Source organism: Dipodomys spectabilis, unplaced genomic scaffold (genome assembly GCF_019054845.1).
Source record: "Dipodomys spectabilis isolate Male_0828 unplaced genomic scaffold, ASM1905484v1 ptg000273l, whole genome shotgun sequence".
Classification (NCBI taxonomy): Eukaryota; Metazoa; Chordata; class Mammalia; order Rodentia; family Heteromyidae; genus Dipodomys; species Dipodomys spectabilis.
Genome location: NW_024870950.1, coordinates 11,404,316 through 11,429,143, shown reverse-complemented (window position 1 = coordinate 11,429,143; position 24,828 = coordinate 11,404,316). Strand labels below are relative to the sequence as shown.

General features: G+C 38.6%; 1 protein-coding gene across 2 annotated transcripts in view; it reads right to left on the bottom strand.

Annotated features, from left to right (window-relative positions):
- The window catches only part of Cdh11 (cadherin 11), a 140,289-nt gene that overhangs the window by 30,709 nt on the left and 84,752 nt on the right, over positions 1 to 24,828 (bottom strand). For both annotated transcript variants that reach the window (XM_042700865.1, XM_042700866.1), the window contains exons 3-6: positions 12,569 to 12,969; positions 7,402 to 7,696; positions 4,091 to 4,210; positions 1,819 to 1,986 (exon numbers count right to left, since the gene is read on the bottom strand). In XM_042700865.1, coding sequence (XP_042556799.1) covers positions 1,819 to 1,986; positions 4,091 to 4,210; positions 7,402 to 7,696; positions 12,569 to 12,796 — 811 coding nt within the window. In that variant the 5' untranslated portion in view covers positions 12,797 to 12,969. The remainder of the gene's footprint in view (positions 1 to 1,818; positions 1,987 to 4,090; positions 4,211 to 7,401; positions 7,697 to 12,568; positions 12,970 to 24,828) is intronic.

The window sequence follows — 24,828 nt, the reverse complement described above, 5'->3', positions numbered from 1 at the left end:
AAAAAGATGACATCCTTTTTGTTTTTTTATTTTGTAGCTGTAAACTTCCAAGTTTGTTGTTTTTTTTTTTCACTGAATCCCAATAAATTTCTCCAAGGATTTGAAATGGACTTTTCTATTGATTAAAAACATGAAAGAAGTGGAAGATAGATTAAAAATAAGAATCTGCAGGTGGCCTGATTACTAAGAGGTTCTGTTCTATATAGGATGATGAAATAATTGGTGAAATATGAACTGAGGGGGTCCTTGCTCACATAGAAGGAACAATGCTTGTTACAGTTCTTATCTTAGACAATGATTAAAAACCAGCACCACTTAAATATATTCAAAGGGCTGGGTTACCACGCTTTAAAGAGGGTCAGTAAGTTAATTTCAGGGGACAGCAATGGCATTGTGAAGGCCAAGGGAAAAACAAAAACAAAACACTCTCTGTTTAAAAACAGTTGAGGGATCCATACTTATTTTAAAATCCAATATTTTATTTTACCTCTCAAAGTTATATCTGTCTCAACTCTCAGGCTCTCTTCTTAATCTCCTTCAACACCAGCTCAAGTACAACATTCTCTGTAAGCTTTCCTAATGGATAACCTTTCCACATTCATATTTGCTTACTGTGTCTTAGGAATTTAGTATGTGTCAGGAACTGTCCTAGCCCCCAAGAGACTTTAGAGTAAGCAAAACAGTCAAGATTTCTCTTTTAAAGAGGCACAGAAGAAGGAAAGAAAACCACATGTGTGTGTGTGTGTGTGTGTGTGTGTGTGTGTGTGTGTGTGTGTGTGTGTATTCACTCTGATGTCATCACTAGGAAACCAAAAAATAAATTTCATTAAGAGATGTTAGATAATGAGAGAGTATGTGTTGGTTATGTGTAAGTATATGATTGTGTGGGTCTGCTGGTAGATGTTTGACTCGGTGTCTAAGTTGTGTATATGTGAATGTGTATGAATATGATGTAAAGAGTTTATCTATGACCATATAAGATATATGTGTGTGTGTTTGTGGATGTGCATGAATATGAGTGTAAACATATCTTCTGCTAAATATACATAGAAGGAGAAGAAGAAAGATTCATTTAATAGAGCCTGATGAGAGAAGACATCACATTCTACTGAAGAGAAAGAAAGAATGGGACAAGGGTGAATATCTAGGGAATAAAACATCACAGGCCAGGAAACAACAAGCGTAAAGATTGCTGAGGTGTGGCATTGCGATTATATTTAGAATGGCAAGAACAAAACTGTGGCAAGTGTGCGGTCTGGTAACAGAAAAGAGTAGGTCGAAAGTTGGGGAGCTGTGGCAGAAGCAAAAGACATTGAAAAGAGTTGGTGTGGGAGTGAAAGCCCAAATCTGACATTCTTCCTGTCATTATCTTGGCATTTTCAGGATCCTCGGTGTGAAACACACCACGCAGATGCAGCACGTGGAAACCTTGCCCCTCCTACTAAGCTGAGTGACCTCTTCAGCATTAGTTTCCTCTTATATGATATGACTTTTGTCAGTTATAGCATTCCTTCGGTGTTCATATTATTTGGCTTTGGGTATTTCCTCTTTGGACTTGAATTCGAGGTAATCTTAGACTTTCAGCTGGAAGGCACGGTGGGACAATCTCTCTGTAGACAATTACCAACATATAGAAAGATTACTTTTGTTGGGACTGTTATTTCTATCTTGGTTTTGTCCTTCACAAGGATAAGATAAAGAGGTCCTTGAGTTGTAGACATTTTGCTTGAAGGCTGGATGAAATAGGCATGGGTTAAGAGAAGATGAGTCCTTACATGTGGCAGGGTTGAACAGTGAAAGCCAAGCCAAACTACTTACTCTGTGGAAACTTTGGTGGGTTGTCATTGACATCCGTGAGTGTGATTGTCACTTTGGTTGTCCCTGAGAGTCCTCCCATATGCCCACCCATGTCCTTGGCCTGAATCACCACGTGGTACTCCTCCTTGGCTTCCCTGTCCATATTGGGAAGGGCTGTTCTGATGATACCTGCATAAGGGAGCAGAAAATATCACCGATATTCACTTATAAGAACACTACCATGCTGGGCACCATGGCTCACACCCATATCCTAGCTCTTCAGGAGGCTGAGATCTGAGGATCACAGTTCAAAGTCAGCCCCAGTAGGAAAGTCTGTGAGACCCTGAAAGACCAGCAAAAAGACAGAAGTGGAGCTGTCGCTCAAGTAATAGAGCACGAGCCTTGAGCAACAGAGCTCAGGGAAAGCACCCAGGCCATGAGTTCAAGCTCTAGTACTGGCACAAATCATACACACACACACACACACACACACACACACACACACACACACACACACACACACACACAGAGCACACAGCACACAGCACACAGCACACTACCATAAGGAAAATGTCTTAAGTACTACAGAAGAAAAAAAAAATGAAAAGTCTTTTGCCTTCAAAAACATCATTTCAACAATTGCAACCTAAAGCAGCTATTCTTGAATAACCACAGCATTTTCAAGCAAAATCATACAAGTTTCACAGGCAACAATTTTCTTTTATTTGTTTCTCTGAACATTCAAGTAAAAAAACCTCAAAAAATGCAATAACAACAACAAAAAATCCTGGAGATTGAGATATTTGAGTGCCCAATGTATGAATAGCTATGATTTACTATTTTTTTTATTTCTTTTAGAAATCTATCCTATATGCAATTATTAGAAATATATCTATAGTTCATATGAATTATAAATTAGAGAGACATATTTCGTGCAGTAAATTTAAAAGCTACTATTAATATTTGAAAGAGTGAACCAATATGGGTTAGAAATATGTACAATGCTTACATAAATACCATCAGTTAATACTAGTAACAATAATAAATTCATGATTGACTATTATTATCTTTAAGTAGTTGTACAAAGGAGTTGTCATATAACAAAGCAATTTATGAATACAATGCATCTTGTTCCTGGAATATGATTCTTGAAAACTTCTCATTCAAATCTCTGGGGTATGTATGGAAGTATTTTCTCTGTCTCTCACTGTATCTAGAATGTATCTAGAATTTGCACTAGATACATTAACCCTTATTGTTTTCCTCCCATTGTTGATTTTGAGGAAGATACTGAAACTCAATGGACTTTATTTTCCTTATCTGTTAAATAATTTATAGGTTCAAATGATAGTGATTAACCATGAATCTTTGAGACAAAAAACAATAATAATAATCCAACTGTTAATATCTCAAGAACCTAGATGATCTTTATATTCCTTTATCATTGCCTGTGATGAAACCATAGTAGATGACTGAGTAACTCCATAAATTGTGGTCTGGAACAGTGTGACTATAATCAAATGTATTCCTGCATGAAAAACTTAAAGGTAAATCAACAAAATACTACATATATACAAGAATATACAAATTTCAGTGTTAACCTAAGTCTAGATTCCTTGTAATTATCTTTTTAAAAAGATGGCATTTCTTGCCAGAAAAGATAAGGCCCTTGAGATAATTTAAATGAGCACATTTACAGAATGTTAGTGTTTACTCCACTTGAGAATCAAAGTTGGCTTAAAATGAAGCGAAATATTTTGGTTTGTGTTGTTATTTTATTCAATTGGGGGGGGGGGGGGCGGGAATGGGGGTTGGGCATCTCTCTTCATTTTCTAAACTTCTTTTGGATGCCAATGTCCACTGAGAATCTGCCAGCTCAGCAGGAGAGATTAGGAGTGGGCTGTTTTTCAAAACCTCCCAAATACTAACACCTCCCATTTATACCATGTCCAATAGCTTCCTAAGCATTATTTGAAAGCTAACTGATTATCTCAGGCTGCGAGCTCTAATTCTGTTCATTTTGGAAACCCACAGTACAAGACTTTTCTGCATGTTGCAAGTATGTGTCATTGTTACATCGTGACTTATGGACAGAAGTGTTAATAAACCATTTTCACACCATGTCAACTCTGTGCCCAACAGAGACACAAATTGTCTAATCATTACCCTGACACTCTAAGGTGACCCTCTTCATACCCTTTTCCTATTTGAGGAAACTGAGGGTCAAGAGGTTTAATGAGCAGGCGGAGGTTGCTAATTCAGAAATCACTGTGACAATAACATTCTCTAGTACCTGTCTGTGCCTCCACTGAGAAGTAGGGTTGACCTTCCAGGATGCTGTACACTAACTTGGCACTATTTCCATAGGTGGGATCATCTGCATCAGAAGCTGTCACCTGGATTACAGATGTCCCTGAAAAAGAGGATTGACTCATGAGTGACACTCTACCGGCTTTTCAAAGTTTGCAATGTCTCATTTTAAAAGAAGGGCAGCATCTCAATTATTCACCACTGTCTGAGATTTTCTTTTATCATTTTTATTTTTTATTATCTTTAAAAAGTTGTGTAAAGGATTCCAACTCAACATGTCAGTTTATGAGTATAATACATCTTGATCAAGTTCCTTCTTTTGTCCTTCATCTCCTCCATCTCAGACCCACTCCTGTTTTCCTATACTTGAGGTACAAAACACCCATCCATCTTCTCTTTTGTTTTCTGTCTCTTTCTGATTACTTGCAGTTTAAAACTAAGCTTTCTATCTTCTTAACCTATCCCACTATGCTGGGTTTCAATAATAATAGGAACATTATTGCCAAAACATTCTACGACCTATGCAATAGAAATGTTCAGTATGTCAAATAATTAAATAAAATCTTCCCAGAGAGTATAATAAATGATAATTAATGATGAATTGGTTTTCATGAAAAGGACAGAGTGCAATCTTCCATCTGCAGTAAAGCAATAAATATATCTTTTTATTGTTGCTTTGCATGCAATAAAATTGCTGATAATAGTATATTTTAATTAATTTATGGCTATAAATATTGTGTAGAATGTTGTTCCCTACTGGCAAGACAATTACCTCTTCCCACCTCTAATGGCTCTGGAAGCCATGTAGCAGGAACCATCAGCAAACACCCAGTGAGAACTAAGGCAAGCAATTGTGGGTCCAAAGGAAAGAACACCAGGGAATTGAAAGAGAATGGGATTCCATTTACTCAAAAACAAAAACAAAAACAAACACTTTTGTTCCTTACTGGTCACAAGTAACAAGAATCTGGGCAGAGCATGTAGGGTCTCACAGTGAGGAGAAACGAACTGAAAAGAAAATGGGCAATTATCTAGCTTTCTAGCATTATCTGGCTTTCTAGCCTTATCTAGCTTTCTAGCATTATCTAGCCTTGCTTTGGGTCACATTCTATGTACACACCAGGATTTGTCTACGGGGCATTTTTTTTTCTACAGCTATTTTACTTGTGGGAAATCTGATGTGAGAGATATATGGCATTTTGCAATTGCTTTCGCAAAGTTGTTTATTACCAAGGTCAGGACTCTAATCCTGATCCAGGGAAGTGATGGAACCCAAATTCCTTCAGTGACATTTTCAGCACGGCAGTAAGTTTGTAAAGTAGCCCTTACTTTCCAGAGTTGTCAGAGGATTTCATTTGATACACAAGCTAATCTCACTCTTTTCTAACTACTCCTCTGCAATTCATCATCTGGTGTAAACTATCCTTTCTGAGTGCTTCCCACAGGAGGAGATGGAGATGTACAATCAAGTAAAAAAAAATGTGACATGACTAAGGAAATTGTTCATTTTTTTGTGTTTAATTTACATCAAGCACTTAACCACTCCCATAGTTTCCATCTGTTTGGTTTAACCTTCACCATAGTCCATGACCCTGATTCCATAGATGACGATACAACATCTTAGAAAGGTGGAAGAACAGACTGGATACATGTGGTTGGTCAGTGGTACAGCAATGATTCAGTCCCAGTGCTGTCTGGGAACAAAGACTACACGTTCATAATCTGTGATAGGAAGTCTAGCTGCTGTCCCTAAGCATCCAAAAGCCCCAGAAATAGTAAAAATACTCCTGGATTTTCTATATCTATCTATCGATTGATCGATCTATCTATCTGTCTGTCTGTCTGTCTGTCTATCTATCTACCTATCTATCTCTGTATCATCTATGTCTATATTTATATCTATGATGTCTGCTAGTTCTTATGAGAATCCACAGGTGAATATGGAGTTGGCAAAGGTCTAAGTAGGGAAAAGGGAAAAGGAAATGGCTCAGCTTGGCTTTCACAACACATAAGAAGACTATGACCTTACTTGCAAGAGAAAGACACTATTTCCGGTCTAAGAGGCTCCAGAATAAAAGGATCTTAGATTTCAAGATCACACAGATGCTTAGTGTTTAGTTTCCTCATTTATGAAATAAGCTGTTATTGTGTGTTTGTTTGGTGCCAGTACTGTGGCTTGAACACAGGGCCTGGACACTGTCAGCATTTTCACCCAAGGCTAGTATGGTGTACCTCCAGTTTGGCTTTAAGTGGCTAATGATATGTTTCATTTGTCTTTACTGCCCAGGCTTGTTTCAAACCACAGTCCTCAGATCTCAGACTCCTAAGTAGCTAGGCTTAAGCAGTGTGAGGGACCAGAGCATGGCTTGGGCTGTTTGTTCTTAATAAAGTCATGTGAGTTCATCCGATCAGACTAACATCTGATCCGATCAGTTCTGTTCACCACGTGAGAGACAAACATTTTACATGACAGGCATTTCTCTCAAAAGGCCACAATTATGGACAATCTAGAAAGTCAAAGGAAAGTGACTGCCAGGGGAAATTGACCACTTGGTTCAGAAAACCTTCCTTTTAGAAATGCAATACATCTTCAAGCATATTGTAAAGACATACCTACTTCTAAATCAATACATGATGACATAGTGCTGTGGTCATGTATATTCTGGATTCACTTAATACCACAGATGGTTCTGGATAAATGAGTTAACCTGCTTCTGGCGTGAGTTCTCACTGTAATAGAGTCTATTGGACCTACCTACAACACTAAAGGATTAAATACAGCAAACATTAAGTAAAATAATGTGTCAATCCCCAGTAAACACAATGCTTGTATGCAAGAAACATTATTTCCTATTGCTTACTGAACATCCAGTAACTAGATACATTTTATTTCTATTCCTATTTTGCAGAGAAAGAAACTAAGGCTAAGAGAGTGTTATTCTTAAAAGCCAATGCAATTGGTTCCAAGACACACTTGCTAATAACACCAAGTACAGGTTCACCCCAATTCCATCACTTCTTTCCCCTTCTCCGTTCTTCCTCATATTTACTGACCTTTGACTATAAAACCAATCTTCCCCATATTTCTTTGACTATAAAGCCTCCCGCTCATTTTAAATGTTGAGAAAAATCTAGATAAACAAAAGAAATGCAGGGGGTGGCGTGGGGTGTGATTATTGCCACTCCAACAATACAGCATAAGATCTACTTCCTGAGTTGGGAGGCCAGGCACTGGTCTGACCACCTACAGTGACGCCAGGCTGGAAACAGAGCTGGGCTTCCCCACGTACGCACCCACATTGGACCTCTCCGGCACGTTGGCGTGGTAGGTCTCGTGCAGAAACTCCGGAGGGTTGTCATTAATGTCCTGGACTTTGACGATGAATTCTGATGGGGGTTCCAGTGGCCGATTGGTGTCCCTGTCCACCGCCTGAGCCATCAGAGTATACTGTGCTCTCTCTTCACGGTCCAATGTCTTGGTGGCATGAATATTCCCTGATTTGTCATCAATCACAAAAATGGTTCCAGCTCCTTCCCCTGAGAGAATGTATTTAATGTTCCCATCACCAGAGTCAATATCAGAATGAAGCTAAAAAAAGAGAAATCAAGATTTATAATTTCATGAGATGAAGTCTCAAGCTGATTGCTATAAATGCATGCACAGATGCACACACACACAACACACACACAGAGGTATCATGAGAAAGATAGTTTTACCCTCATTTTCCAAATTAAGAAATGGAATCACAGAGAAAAAGCATCACCTTGGCCAAGGCTAAACAGCTAAGAAGTAATAAGGCCAGGTTTCAAACATTTCCTTTTATATTCCAAAATTTTGCTCTTTCTCCCTCCTCCATGAACATGAGCATATAGCAAAAACATATGTACTTACACATGTCTTTCCTTGCCAATACTCGATCTCTACCCAGCATTTGCTCAGCTTGCTGGCTTGACTGGAGCTCTACCACTTGAGCCATGCTTCCAGCCCTGCTTTTTTGCTGGTTAGTTAGAGCTGCAGTTTCTTGGACTTCTCTACCTGGGCTGACTTGGAACTGTGTCCCCCCCCAGATCTAAGTTTCATGAGTAGCTAGGATTAAGGTATATCCTAGTACATACTCTAAGTTACTATGAATAAAATGAATACATATGCTTTCAAAAACCTGAAATCAGGAGGAGGTATGGGTCGGGGGGGGGGGGGGGCGGGGGGAGGATGGGAAGGGATGGGAAGGGGAAACAAAGGAGGAGGCTACAATGCTTGATAAGAAATGTACTCATTATCTTGCCCATGTAATTGTAACCCCTCTGTATAGTATTTTCACAATTTAAAAAAACTGAAATCTACATTTATGCTGACTCCCATTTTCTCTGCTCCCAAGTCAACCATGTTTATCAGTTTCTAGTTAATCATCTAACAGATGTTCTATGCACACAATAATCTATTTCTATAGTTATATGGGTTCTTACTTAGTGTTAACACTACAACTTCCAGAAGTACACCTCATTCTTACCCTCACCAGCTCCCTCTAACACTAAATATCCTAATACTAACTTGAAATGTCCCTTCCACACAGATAGATAGATAGATAGATAGATAGATAGATAGATAGATAGATAGATCCCCTTCGTCCACCCTAAGATTACTATTGTCATTGCTTCTAGCAGTCTTCTTCAAAGGACACTTGGCTTGTTTTCAGGCTTTATTACTATAGGCAATGCAATTGATCAGACTTTGCCAAAAACCCTGCTGTACGGAACCCAAGGTCTAGGATTTGGGAATGTATTCTTCTTGGAGGCATCTTATTCCTGCAATAAATGATGGGGTGGGTGGGATGGGAAGATAGGCATGCAATTTATTGGACCCTTGAGAGCACTATAAATATCCTTGAATTTCTCCCACTGTCAAGAAAACCTAGACACACAGTTGTTCTTGATTAAATCCACATTTGCCGGGCTATGAAATTATGCAGCTCTCTTATTGTCTGTCTCTGTGACTGTCTGTCTGTCTCTCTCTCTCTCTCTGTTTCTCTCTCTCTCTCTCTCTCTCCCTCTCTCTCTCTCTCTCTCTCTCACACACACACACACACATACACAATATTGAGGGGGCTAAACTCAGAAACTTGCACTTTCTAGGCAAATGCTATTCCTCTGAGTCACTTCCCCAGACCTACTTCATGCCTCTTAGTTAACATTTCTGTGTTTTTCTCCCAAATCTGGTCTGTGTTTCAGAAATGGAACTAAAGCCAAAGACTCCCCCTGACTTTCCTACATCAATGACCTCCTCACCCTCCTTTCTCAAGTCTTGATTTCTGCAGCTATCATTTTAATCTGAGTTCCTCAGTACCCATTATTCGCTGTGTGAGGACAGATGAAGGTTATTTTCACTATATTTTATCAGCTTCAAAAGTAACCAAGTACAAAAAATATGTGTAAATGAATACATATATATACATACATATATGCTTATTGGTTCTACCTACTACATAAGAGGCATTGTACAGTAAATGACATATTCGATTAGCAGTAAAATAATAACAATAATCATCATTGCTAATTTCCATTTAATATTAATAATATTAAAAAAATTTTTACAAGTGTCATTTGTTACCAAAATTTTAATTATGGTTGTGAAAACAAGACCCAAAGAACTTTCCCAGAGCCATAAAACAAGATTGAACACACAGCCCTATACACCCAGTATTATTTCTCCAAAGATATCTACTTGGTTTGCAGTGTTTCAGTGAAATACCAACTATTTCAGCTCAAAGAGAAACAGAGTATTTACAAAGGCTGTTTTGTTTTTGTCTCACATGGTTTCTTGAGGAGGGAGTATATTTTCCTTTAGAATTAATTCATACCAAGCCATGTATTTATGCGAAACTATGGCTGACATATTTCTTAAGACTAAGGCTCATTGTGTTTAAAATATGAATTTATTTGGTAGCCTTCGATGGGGAACTAGAATTACCCCAATTTCCATACAAACTTACACAGTAGAGGCCTGCTCCCTGCCCCTACCAGAATCCTCCTCAAGATTGCTATATTGTTTGTGAATTCAATAAAAAATTTCCCTAATTCTGAGCTGGAAACTTAGACATTCATTCCTGTGAATGAAAATAAAAGAAATAAGTGGGAAGATACTAAACATTTCTGGGCACCTTCATAAACGACTACAAATTTGAAAAGTTGTTTCAGAATTAAAAGCTTTCCTGATCAGCCAAATAATAGAAAATTTTACAAAAATCATACCCCATTATTCTTTCTACATTGTCTTCAGATTTGAAAATGAGGTTTATATTCCCACAAAGATGATGTATGGTACTGACAATGATACTTATCAGGTTCCATACTGAAAGCAAATTGGGGAGAACCTATTCAATGCTCAAGAGATAGAGTTGCTGCATCCCACACAGCCAATTCTTAACACTGAACACTGATAGCTTCTTCCTCAGCCTGGCCTAACATGACACCAGGGCTTTTCTTATAAGAAATGTGAATATCTGGGTTTTTTTTTCTAAATTATCCTTCATTGGGGAAGCACTCAACCTTGTATATCATCAAATTCAAGGCTGTTCAAGAAAAAGCCAACTATTTGGGCTACTTGTAAAGCACTATGTCAGCAGTATTTCTAAAGGAAGACCACTTTTTCTTTTCCCCCATCCAACCTGACCCAAGGCTGACTCACATTAGCATTGCTTTTCAAGACCTCATAGTTGGAATAATGCATACTTTTCCCTTTTCTTTCCCTCCATTCCTGCGTTCCCCTTCTCACAGTGACTCATACACAGCTCTCGTATGTCTCAGACTTCATAGTCCCTGCCTGGGCGGAAATCTCTTCCTGCTGTCTAGGCATCAAGCCCAGCTTTTCTACTTAGATAATTCTATATGACAATTTTCTCCCCTGTGATTCCATTTTCTAAGACTATTTGCATAGCTTTCCATTTAGGGTATAAATAAATGAAACTTGTTTGATCTGGAGAGAAACATACTCCCAATGCTAAGAACTCTTATTGGAACTCTCAAGAACCTCCTCCAGGATGTAAACTTGGTGTCCTGCTCTTACCTTGAGGAATAAGATAACTTTGCTGGACTACATGGAACACTGAAGTAACAAACCTTCTCATCCATTCTTGCCTCTCTTCCCATTCATTGAGTAGCTCCTATTTCTCTTTTAGATTGCAATTTTTACTCTCTGTGAATCCTGCCTTCATTCCTTCTAAGTGTCACTGTGTAAGCTTATATTACTTACATTGAATTCTTTCTCATCTTTGTTTTTATCATTTTTAATTGTCTGGATAATTGTCTCCTTCCCCTAAACTATGAACTCTCTCTGTTCAGGGATTATTTAGATCTAGTTTACTATCTGCCTAGCACTCCCTTTGCACATAGTAGAATTTTATTGCCTAGTATCTAAATATTTATCTCCTGGTTGTAAATGCTATTATCAGCTGAAAGACAGGTCATGCTTTACCACCAACAATAGTATCAGGTCAAGTCTTCTAAATGTGTTTTGGATTCTCTTTACATTTTTTTTTGACGGGGCAACACGAAGAAGATAGAATGTTAGTAGTGCTAGGACTCTGGAACAATCTCATTTGGGTTTCAGCATCTCTACCATCACGAAGATAAAATCACACCCATCCTTATGGTGTACCTTCATTTCATCTGGGCTTAGTGGTAGGGCCTGGGGAGGCAGGATGGCATTGTCCCTCATGCACTGTAACTTTGGGTCTAGTTTGAAAGATATAAGTAAGTACAAGAAAGAATATCATGATTAAAAATAATAATAACAGCTAGGGCCTGGTGGCTCACACCTATAACCCTAGCTACTCAGGAGGCTGAGATCCGAGGATCATGATTCAAAGCCTGCCTGGGCAGAAAAGTGCCTGAGATACTTATCTCCAATTAATCGCCAGAAAATCAGCAGTGGAGCAGTGGGCTCAAGTGGTAGAATGCTAGTCTTGACCAAAAAAAGCTCAGGGACAGGGACCCAGCCCTGAGTTCAAGCCCTACCACTGACAATTACTACTACTACTACTACTACTACTACTACTAATAATAATAATAATAATAATTAAACAGTGTCATGAGTAAACAAAGGAAGAGCCTCCAAGTTAGGATTAGGAGGTAATCAGAGAAATCAATCTGCATGGTTAAACAGATTAAACTCTTTCCCCTTTCAGTAGACTATTGGGCAACCATTACAAATGGTGTTTTAATGGTATAATATAACAAGTGAAAAACTAAAGCATTTGCAACATGGATAAGTCCATGGTCTGGGGAGAAGAGGAGAAGAAGACTGGAGAGATATATGTACAATGAAATTCAGTTTTTATTGATGTGAGGGCTTTCGCCTTTTCCATCTTAGTTATTTTGTTTTGTTGTTTTTATTTTCCCATTTCTCTACATGCTACTGTACCACTCTGGCTGGAGACAGACGGATGTTAAATGTAAGTAGCCTTACCCTGCCCACAAGCACAGGGTCAGGCCCGGTGTACTCCTCTATCACAAAGAACTGGTTCCAGACCCATCCTCGCTTGGAGCGCTGTAGCACCTGGCCTTCTTTCCCCTTTTCATGGTGTCCGTGGAATGATGGCCTCAGGTGGCTTCGTCGCTCCAGGGCAAATGCCTGGCTGTGCCACAGCATGCTCAGGCACACCAGAGCAGCTTGTAAACAGTAGTTCTCCTTCATTTTTGGTTGCGTGGTAGGCACAGGAGAACGTAGCTATCACCCCTTCAGCCAACTGAGTTAGCAGTCTTCCCCTATGGTGGCTTCCCCGATGCGTCAAACAGACCTCTCCTGGAATGGAATGCCTTTGTGCGTGGAGCGCATCACGTCAGGGCTACCCACTTTCCAGTCAGCTTCTGCAAAGAGAGACGGGGTCGGGGGGTGGGGCGGGGGAGAGGGAGGAGAGAGAATATGGATTAGCTTCCCTCTTCATCCTTCTTCACAAGATTTCATTTCCACTTAGCAAATACGGAAAGTTGTATGTCTGTTTTACCACTTGCCAGCTTTGGGAAAGCTAACTGATGTCTTTGAGCTCAGCTTGCTTGTGTCTAAAAAGGGGGGAAAGCATGGTATTCATTGTTTGCTTGTCACAGAGATTAAATGAACAATGTAAGTATGTCTATTAGCACAATGGTTGATATATGGTGAACACTATATTGCTGTGTTATTCTAATTGATCATTACTGTGCTTGGCTAAGTTCTTACACTGGAGAAACATGGGGGCTTATTATTTGGCAATAAATTGCTTTCTCTAGGAGATGAATTGAAGAGCAGGAGGTTTATTCAGGACGTCACAGTCATCAAGCTTCGGTAGTCCAGGACCGAGAAAATTACCAGAATTCTAACTCAGGGGTGCAGACGCCTTCCCTTCTGAGGTTCTTTGATTGCCAATCCAAACCTTTCCATTTCCTTTGTATTTGGCAAACTGTATTTGAAAGGCTACAGATGTACAGTTAAATTTGAGGTATTTAATTTCAGTAAGGCTCTGTGATAGAATTGTTAATCCTTTCCAAAAAAAATAGGGAATTGAAACCTTCAATAATTGTTAGATATAAAAACTCTGGAGTTAGTAAAAAGCCTGTGCAAGAGAAAGAGTCTGTATGTATCAGCAGGATCAGGTACTTCTGTAATCCCAGGGAGGGTGAGATAGGAGAATTGTGCGTCTGAAGCCAGCCCTGAGAATATAGTGAGGTAAAGGAATGCCTAGGCTAAACAGTAAGATATTGTCTCAAAACGAACAAATACATAAAGGATAAGAAGTATAATTATTTAATAGCTGCATCCTCAGATGCAGCATTTTAATAATACATCAAATGATGCTTTCCATAAGCAAAATGGACTAGGTATAAAGAGCAGAGAGACGGCCAGGGGGAAGGGGAGATCCTAAAATAAGGCTATTGTCAGTGACAAGAAGAGCTCTGGGATTCCGTGAGGGAGCTTGAGATTTGGTCCAGAAGGTGCCAATAATTTGTCTTAGAACCTTGTCCATTCCTTCTTGTCAGGCTCTTCCTGTTTCTCTATAAGAAGAAACTGTTGACTGAAATTTTCTACCAATCTCTTCCCAGCTATCAGAGAGATGATGATTGATGGTGGAGGTAGCCGATTCAAATACTGTATTCTTAACAGTCGACAATATATTATAGACAATGGATAGATAGATGATAGATACGTAGATGACATAGACAGACAAATAGATAATCAATGGTTAGCCTAACCAATAGCTGGTACCTATATGGAGATAGCTAAGACCTGCTCTTAAACTAGGCCATCCACAAAATGTATGATTTAAGCCACACAGCTCATGTCAAACTTAGTATTGCCTCTACAGAAATTCATCAAGCAAGAGAGAGCAAAGAACATGGAGTAACAAAATCCCTGCCTATTTTGTATCATGCCAAGTATTAAGTGTTCACTCACATGGTGATAAATTATTCCTGCATATACACTGTGAAATGTATTTGAAAGAAATCGTTTAATTAAAGTCGATGTTTCTGCACCTCTTTCTTCTGGCTGCCATTTTGCTGCAAAGCATGATTATTTCTGACACTAAAGTGTTGCAACCAGATGACAACTTTTCCCCCTCTTACCAACAAAACAAAAGAAGTCTAACTTAGTACTCAGGAATTTGAATGTCCATGTAACGCGTAAACAATGTGAACTTCACCCTTGGTCAAAAAGATCACACCACCTACTGTCTTCTATTAGAAAGAATCTGACTCATTGTTTTGTGCAGATGATACATAATACATAACAGTTATTTTAGTGACTATCTCAGATTTGTGCAAGATCAATTTTAAGACTTGTTACTGATTCGCTTGTGGAATAAAGTTGTGTTTAGTGAATTATTTTAAGCCATCGTTCTGAAATTTTACGAATATGATCTCTGTAAAAAGTTTATGAGTAGGTACTATCCTTTTTTTAAGGATAAGGAAATGGGGACCAAGATGAACTAAGTGACTTGTTCTAGGGTGGGCTTCTAATAATAGCAGAGATGGGATTTGAACTAGGCTCTTAAGTCTATTAAACATTGACCAATACTTCTGGCTATTTGCTTTCAACGTTCATATGGAAATGGAGTGCACACTGTGAATAAAGACATCTGAATGTGATAAGAAAGACAAAACTAGAATTCTATGTATACCTATAATACGATTATTATGAAAATATTAGTAATAGCTGATTAGGTATTAAGTACCTATCATTTTTGACAGTACTGGGTCCTTGTACCTGCTAGGCCTCATTTAGGCTCTCATGTTTTTTTCAAATAGGGTTTTGTTTTTGGCTCAGGCCAGCTTGTAGAGCCTCCAATGTATGCATCCAGCATAGTTCAGAGGACAAACCTTGTCTGTTGGGATGGGGAGGAGGGGCGGAGGCTCTTGTAAACTTTTTGCCAGGTGGCCTTAAACTGTAATCCTCCCTATCTCAGCCTCTTGAGTAGATAGCATTATAGGTGAGCTGTTAAATCAAGTATTATTGTAAGGAATTCCCTTGAGTTAATTCATGAAATCATCACACTGCCTCTACAAAATATTGTCATCATTCCCATTTTAGAGGTAAATAACTCTGAGATATGCCATAGTCATGTAACTTGCCCAAGATTAGAAAAACAGCCAGTGAAGGAGCTGAGAATGTTTAGATTCAGGACCTGTCCCCTAACTTTCTACCTGATCGTGACTCTCGAAGGGAAGGTTGGACATCTAGTTTGGAAAAACATTCCTATATGCATATAATAGCTTTATCATGATAATAATTTTTGGCACATGAGCAGTAACTAGACTATGAACAAAACATACTAACCAGATAAAAAAGAGAAAGCACTTCATAACAATGGTCAAATAGAAAGTGAACAAAATACAATTATACCAGCCACTCCTGGTCATACCCTTCTTGCTCTATATTTCATGAATGATAGCTTTGGTTTTTTATTGTTAAATCTCTATTTCAGAATGTCCAAGTATATAGGCTAATTGATATACTCAGAGATCTCTTCTATGTTTAGTTTTGTTTCTCTGAAAGAACTGTTTCTACAATAGAAAACTGATGGATTCATTTAGTGGTAGAGACTGTGCAAGAATCTCACATGAAAATTAATAGAAGACTGCCCTCCTAAGGAGACCTTGACATCAGTAATAATTAGGAGAATATATCAACTTTCTAATTAGTTTTAATAAAGACCCCCAAGGCAGATCTTGAACAATCCTTCCATTAAGCATTCTCCAGCTGCTACATACCAGGACGCCTAAACATTGGGGTTCCACTAACACATATAGGGGGACTTTATTTTATGATGGGAACACTTTGCTCAGAGCGAAAAACAAATGTTGGTGAAAGGCACGGGGGTAATAACATGACAGGAAAATGGATTTGCAAAATCACCAGCTCAAAGTGGAAGGCTCAGCCCTCCATCTTCAGAGCAGAGAAGCCCGTCATAAACTACTATGCCTTGAGCATAACGTTCTCTTGCTGGGCCTGCTTTTGTCTCTGTAAAAGAAAATGACATATATGGGTGTTTAAGTATATTTGGACTCCTGCTGGAAATTGTTATCAGGGAGAGAGAGAAAGACAAAAACGCTTAGCAAAAAGCAAGCGGATTTAGGTTTTCAGCTTTTTCCTCCCCACAGAGCCAGAAGGATCAGGCTGACTGACCCATTTTTTCCTTTTTATTTCCAGGTAGCTAATTTACAGCTAAAGACAGGTTATTATTACATTAAGAATATATCGAAGGTCGGCACCAAAACTCAAAATCCCATTTCTGTATCTGCAATATCCCCTTGTTGGTGAGTGCAGGGGCTTTAGCCTGCCCTTCAACAAATAGAGCTTTGTAACCAATTGGATTCTATTATGCAAATTAATTCAAGCATATTTTATTCCCCGTTCAGATCTCATCACTCAGCACTGAGCTGGTCTCCCCTTTCAAATCAAATCACAGGAATTATGCCTTGTCCGTGAAAATCATAGAGAAAGGGGACAGCAAGCATTACAAGAATTATTGAATCAAAATTCTTCTTCCCTGATTTCTATACTTGGAGAAAGGCATAATCTTGGAGTAATCACTTCCTCTCAGATGTAAAATAGATCATGAAGACTACGAAAGTGCTATGATATATGTTGCTTCACTCTCAAATACCAAGTTTGAATATTATAGTTTGTGGCAAAAACTGACAGTAGCTCTTCTCCAAGGTAAATCTGATTCTTTGCTTGCGGGGAAACAGAATCGTAGGAGTTGAGCTTTGATCATAAAAAGATGATTTACTACCTAAATGTCATACAAATCTTGGTCAAAATTCGAGCTGTGTCACTATGACTTATATAGAACTGAATAATAATAGTAGTGCTATACTGGCCAGCATGCTTTGGTACAACAATTTTATTCCATTTTCTTTTTTATTTTTTTTAATTGTAAAGATACTGAGCAGAAAGGTTACAGTTACATGAGTAAGGTACTGTGTACAATTCCTATTGAGCATTGTTACTCCTTCCTTGGTTTTATTCCATTTTCAGCACAACTGTGTGCATGATATTCTCAGATTCTAAATATAAGAAAACTGAAGTTCAGAGTTGGAAAGTAACTTACCCAAGTCCACCACAGTGCATCGGAGGCAATATTACAACTCAAATTCAAGTTTAGATGAATGCAAAACCTGCATCTAACTGTGGGATATCTTGGTATGTTTTGAAACTCTTAGAAGTCCGTACCCCTAACCTTCAATAAAAGAAGACTGTATGATCCATTCCCAAGAATTATTTGAACCTCAGAATTCTAGGTAATACTGAATTTCATTTATACACTGCCTATACAATCAGCTCTTCTATTCTCAGGGCTTTATAGCTGCAAGGATTCAGGAAATCCAACTTGAGGCCTCAGACCCCAATGCTGGCAGATTCATTCAGTGCCTATTTTATCTCTTCAGTGATTAAATCATCTTTAAATGACAATCGTGTCTTATATGTGCGATGAAAAATTTATTCAATCCCTAAGAACATCTTTTACTCACTGTAATATTTTTAAATGCTTATCATTAAGATGAGTAAAATACATCAACACATACAGGAAATAACACTGTCAGTAGTGTCTTTCTTCACTATGAAAAATGCTTTATATGTGGAACAAAAGCTAAATTTTACTTGCAATTTTTCTATTGCCTGAGCAATACTACCTGAGGGAAGATTAGGGCAAAGTGACCATGACAAACAGACATTTAACATAATGTAACATTATTTTTTATATGAAAGGCCTTATAGGTAAAACTCCCTTTGTCTATGAGTAGCTACAATGTACAAATCTTTCTTTATCTGCTCATTCCTTTGTTCAGTAATAATTTTGCACAGTGCCAGGTTGGGGCCAAATCTATAAACATAGGTACCAATGTACCTCTGATCTGTACACTGTACTCCAACAATGAAGAGACCTTGTTCTAAGCAGATGAATAACTGCATGATGTGAAGGGTACAAACAGGACAAAGAAATCAGTGACCACACCTCTATAGGCAAATTTTTAATAGCCCTTCCTTCTGATATGCACCTCTTCCAGTCTTTTACATACAAACACCTATACCCAGTCTCTAATACCTATAGCCTCCTCCACTCCTACTGTAGCCAGAGCTGACTAAACTACTCCACTAGAGTGACAGCCAGACCCGCCATTAATTATTTCAGCTTGTGTACATAGACTTGGCCCCAAATGATAAGTTGGAAGAATCACATTCTCTAGGAAACTTGAATGAGAGAAAACCAGAATGCTTTAGAGTCAGCAAGGGATGCTACCAAGTAACAATGAATATAACCTAGGTTTTGATTAAAAAATAACATATGTCTTTCCATTTCCTAACAAATGGAGCAATGTCATTCTTTCTGATGGAGGCACAGAATTCCATTGTGTGTGTGTGTGTGTGTGTGTGTGTGTGTGTGTGTGTGTGTGTGTGTGTGTGTGTGTGTGTGTGTGTGTATACCACATTTTCTTGATCCATTCATCTACTGAGGGGCATCTGGGTTGGTTCCTTATCTTAGTTATGGTAAATAATGCTGCAATAAACATAGTTGTGCTGGTAAGTAAGCCAGGCCCAAAGACACATAGGTCCCAAGATTTCCCTTATTTGCAATAACTAGTATATGTCTGAGACAAGCAGAAAAGGTCAAAAGCTATGTACATATGACCAGATAAGATGATGTTAAGTGAAATGAATCCCAAGATAGGGAACAAGTGGTTTTTTTCTTTCTTGCTATTGTTCTAATGTATTTATAATGTACTAAGTGTTTTTTTTTTTTTGTTGTTCCTTTGTATGTTCCTCCCCCATGGTATAACACCTGTTTTCACTGTATTTGATGTCAATGCCCTGCATCTTGTATATACATTTCTTTAATTTGAGGAGGGGAAAGGAAAAAGCAAAATGCTTAAATAAGGACACAGGTGGACCCATTGTAACGATGAGATGTACAAGACACTATGTTGAAAAACGAACTTTACAATTTAGGTGGGGGAGGAGTGTAGTTGTGGAGGTGGGAGGGAAGAGATGGTAGGGGAAAAACAAAGGAGGAGGCAACAAAGCTTGATATGAGATGCATTCATTACCTTGCTTATGTGACTGTAACCCCTCTGTACTTTTACAATAAAAAATATTAAAATAAAATAAAATATGGCCTCTGTCTTTGAGTCCTGTAAGTAGCAGATTATGTGGTCCTGGTCTCTGAAGACATTGGCACCCAGGGATTGCTTGCCAGCTGCCATTTCTCTGGAATCCAGACATACTGATCTTCTGTTTTTGAAGTTCTATGAAGTCAAACTATAATACCTTTTCCATTGGATAACAATACACTACCTTTTGGCTGTGCTAACATGAGGGCTTTATAATCCAATGAACCTAATTGAGAAAATAATAATAATCAAGGAGAAAAAGTTAGGGGAAGTTCTTCTTCTGGTCCAGGCTAACATAGTGTGCTTGTGGCGACTATTGGTTCAGCTCTAGAAAATGTCTCCTTATCTGAATTTCCAAAGAAGATTGGGCCATAGCAAAATCCCTAGGCCCAAACAAAGCAAGCTACATGTACTGTAGCATAGGTTCAGCTAGTGAACAGCTATGCAACTTTAACTAAAGCACCTCTTTCTTGGGAGCTAAGTTTCTCTTTCTATCTATCAGGAGGATGAGACCCATCTGGTAGGGTCAACCCCCTCACAAATCCTCACTAACAAGGAATATAATGGCGGCAGTATCCTCTTGGTTTGTGCAAAGCAAAAATACTTCTGCAGTAAATCTTGAGTTCCAGCTTGAGGAATCTGAATCTGTGAATGAGCAATGGGAACTTACGAAGGGTTTTAGTTTGGGTGATTGACTGGGTCTGAAGTCTCATAGATAGGCCAGTGACATGGAGGTAGGCATTGGCAGTGTGCAGAGCAGTTGAGAGTGTGGGCTTAGCAATCAGAAGGGACTGGACTAAAGCTCAAGGAACTATTCTCTCAGAGTAAACCAGAGGAAAGAGAGCCTGAAAAGGCTTTAAGGATCCTAAAGAGTTCATCTTGTTGACCCTCCGTCTACCGAGATTGACACGCATCTAGATAGCTTAATTACAGTGAGTGGGTGCCGTGGAAGCTGGAAGTAGAGTCAAGCTGCTGGTAATTCCAGAAAGCTGGATTTTTGACAGAATGTATGGGTGGTGGTGGGGATTATAGAGTTATCTTCCCAAATGTGACTCCATGGACCACCTCCTTCCATTAATTACAGACAAACCACCACCATGCTTTTAAATGGTTTTTATGTACATCTGCTCCTGTATAGAGAATATATCATCCCCCTCCTTCACAATTTATTGTTAGGAGGCTTCATAATTATCTCATTGTTACTTTAAAGAAGTAACAACCTTTGAAGCTCAAATTTTCTCTTCAGTGTATTAATGTCACTTATCAGGAATGGGCTGTTTTTAAAAAACGAAGAATGGAATAAAAGTAAAGAAATACAGCAAACTAGTCAAGTGCCTGGCATGTGCTTGGAGCTTGTTTGTAGAAATATGCCTAGCACTCTCAGACAGGCAAGACTTTCATAGGCAATGTCAAGTGTCTTTTGTGGCTCTCACATGATATGGTTCATTTAATTAGATTCTCCATAATCCCAGGTTAATCCTATTGAGAATCACAGACATGAATTTTTACTTGCCTGGCAGAAACATCTATTGTTCCAAATGCATATCTGAGAGGAAAAAGAAGACTTATTTTGTATTTCTTACCAGAACTATTACTGCTAAGATATCTCTCTATCTATTTCTCTCTGTGTGTCTCTCTTTCCCTCATTCTCCCCATTCCCATTTCCTTTCTTTGAATTACTGTCTTTTTTTAAATAAAAGATCATAAGGGCACTTGCAACAATAATTTGCCTCTGAACCCATCTTCCTCTTCCCCAAATATATTAAATAGTCTAAGATTTTAGATGATTACTAATTCCTAAATGAATTCTTTGACCCTGGTATAATGGAACATAAAATTAACATTATCCCTGCCTCATGGAACTGAATATCCACACTAGTGTCTCTCAACCTTGAATGAACATTAGAGAGTCTTAAAGCTCCCATTGCCCTTACCTTAAATGAATTAAACCTAATGAAACCCAGAATATAATGTTTTAAAAGTTCCAGGTGGTTCTTCTAATGGACATTCAAAGTTGAGCTATGTTGGATAAGAGTTGCACCGTTCTTTTGGACAGTAGCTAGATGCTTGTGGCTTTTAACTTAAATCCTAGTACAAAATTTCTGCACACACTAATAGTATTTGAAGTATTCAACATATTCATCCATTTCAAGTGGTGATTTTTAATCATGGTCAAAAATTCCACGACTCAAGTGTTGATCTCAGGGACTCAAAATCATCATCTGAATCATAAAACATCTGTTCCATAAATAAAAGTGCCCAAAGAATATTGGATCTAGCATTTGGAAGCCTGCCCTTAACTCCTCGTGCTATGTACAAAGACCTCAGCCCTTTCTGCATTTTAGATCATATATGATCAGCAGAAACCCTGAAAAAATATCAACAGATAAAGAGGTAAAGTAGGTAGAGAGAGGATTGAGCACACTGGCCTTGCATTCTACAGCAAATAGTACAGAAAGATAGGTTCAGTGCAATTTCTTTGAAAAGCAACTCTGCTGTATTAATCAAAAAGAAAATAAAGGAAGTAAAAGAAAAGACAAACAAAACCATGTGTGACATCTTGATACCTAACAGATGCCTGTTCAGCCCAGCAGCAGGTATGGAAATTCCTGCTCCAGTGCCCATAATCTCCTCGCACCGGAAGGAGGCTTCAGCTCAGGAGACTGTGGCAAGACTGACAGCTGACAACTCACTTTACCTCGCTTGAGTCTACTTTCTCTTAGGAAGAAAAGGATGAAAAATGCCTGACCTCTCTCAGTCTCACATTAATTGGAGGGTCGAATGACATAATGCACTGGAAAACTCTTTATAAAGATGATAAAATACTGACAGTAGTTACAACTTAAGAATTCTTTAGCTAATTTTAAAAGCTTTGACTTTTTACCCTTTAGTATTGTAGATCGTAGATAAATGTAAATCATCTTTTATTATTAACAAGAAGGAGATGTGATTCTTTCCTTTGGTATCCCAGGGATCTTGAATTTGCTGGGTATTTTAAATGGCTCTCTTTTGTGTCTGCACACAGTCTTTTTGTTTACTCCGACCACAGTATTTCTTTAGTGTTGGCCAGTGGGCATTCTGACCTCAGCTCCTTGTCCTAGGAGATGCTATATACGGTAGGGAGAGGGTAGATGTCTGATTGCAGCAAGAAAATCTGCTATTCATGAGTCACAGACTCAAGAGAAATACGGGTCAGAAATCCATCTGTAGGAACTCTGGGCCACTCAGTTATCCATGCTATAGGATGAGAACAAAAGAGTTACAGAGAGGATGGAAAACTCTGCTGGATGGGAGGTGTGACCTCTCCTGTCCGGATGAGTTTCGCTAGACCATCTTGATAAGTCACTCATCATCCATTAAATCTCCACTTAAAACAGCTCCATCCATTGGTGGGCAAACCGTCACTGAGTTTTCATCTATTAGTCAGATTCTTATTGCATATCTACTATGTAACAAACATTGTAAGACACACTCTGGGCAATCTATTTCTCTCCAGTGTTTTCGTAAATCATCTTTAGTCCCTAAGACACAGCCTCATTGAACCACAGTTACCCCAACACTATCGATGTTATATTATTGCCTCTACTGCCCAAATAAGGAAACAAGAGTGTGATTGTATTATAGCCTAACAAGCTCAATTCAGTTCATATGACTAGCTAGTGCCTAAAATGTGATTTGAAACTCCATGTGAAATATTTGGAAGCTTCTGCTCGTTAACATGGTACTACAGTCTATTTCTCTGTAATTCTCCAAGCTTGTGCTCTCTGGAGATAATGAGAACTCAGTAACCCTCTACCTTTATAGCAACCACTTAGGAAAAATTTGTGAATGCTTGGATTCCTGAAATAGTTCAGTGCTAAGAATTCTTCATACTCAAGAACCTTACAGGCTAGTCAACTTCTCCAAAAAGCTTCTGAATAAATGAATCAAAATTTTCAAACCATTCTCTCAACACATTTTTCACGTTAAAACAAAATTTTAGACTTCATCCTTCCATGTCTAAGGAAGGTGCTAATAAGTAATAAAATGCAAGCAGTGTGAAGAACTGTAGGAAGGCAGCCAATTGATAGATGTCTTCTAACAAATAGAGCCAGTCCAACAGGAGAGACAGCTCTGTAAGATATCATGAGCTAATAATCATGGTTAAAGAGATCCAGTACTCCTGAAGAAGGAGTTTACACAGTGCTAAGAAGCATCAAATCTCCTTATGCAGATCTATTGAAAAGACAGGAATATGTTTTGCCAATACTCTCAAAAAAAATCTTACAACCTATATAAAAAAATTGCATTTTTCCCTAAGAGATTTGCTTTGCTAGAAGGCTGAATTTGCAACCCCCTGGCACCACTTCTTGTGCAGAAAATGCTCTTTGCCATTCTTCTCTAAGGGAAAGCACCCTTGAACCAGAGCTCTCCTCAATCTACCAGGAAGAAGAAAGTTTTAAAAAACAAAACAGAGTTACTATGAACCAGCAAGGACTTGCTATCTTCCTCTATAGGTGTCCATGATAGAAATGTATATGACTGGATCTCTAGGATGGCTGCCCAGGAAACCACAGAAACATGACTTGGTCTGGTTCCCAGACTATACCTGCTTCTAAATCCCTGGCTTGGATTTTCTGCAAATTCCACATCCAAACTGGCATCCTTCATCTCTTCCATTTCTGTAGAATTTAAGATATTTTAAGGATTTCGCTGTCACCATCCTATTCTAACTCACACCACACCAATAAAGGAAAAGTCAGAACTTGTAAGATTGTTGTTTTAAACAAATACACTCACAGAGAGAAAAATAACAGTTACAGAACAGGTCAGGCACTAGTGGCCCATGCCTGTAATCCTATCTACTCAGGAATGTGAGTCTTGAGGATCATGGTTTAAAGCCAGCTTGGGCAGGAAAGTCCATGAGACTCTTTTTTTTTTTTTTTTGTCATTCATGGGGCCTGAACTCTGGGTCTGAGCACTGTCCCTCAGCTCTTCAGCTCAAGGCTAGCACTCTACTACTTGAGCCACAGTGCCACTTGCAGCTTTTTCTGCTTATGTGGAGCTGAGGAATTGAATCCAGGGCCTCATGCATGCAAGGCA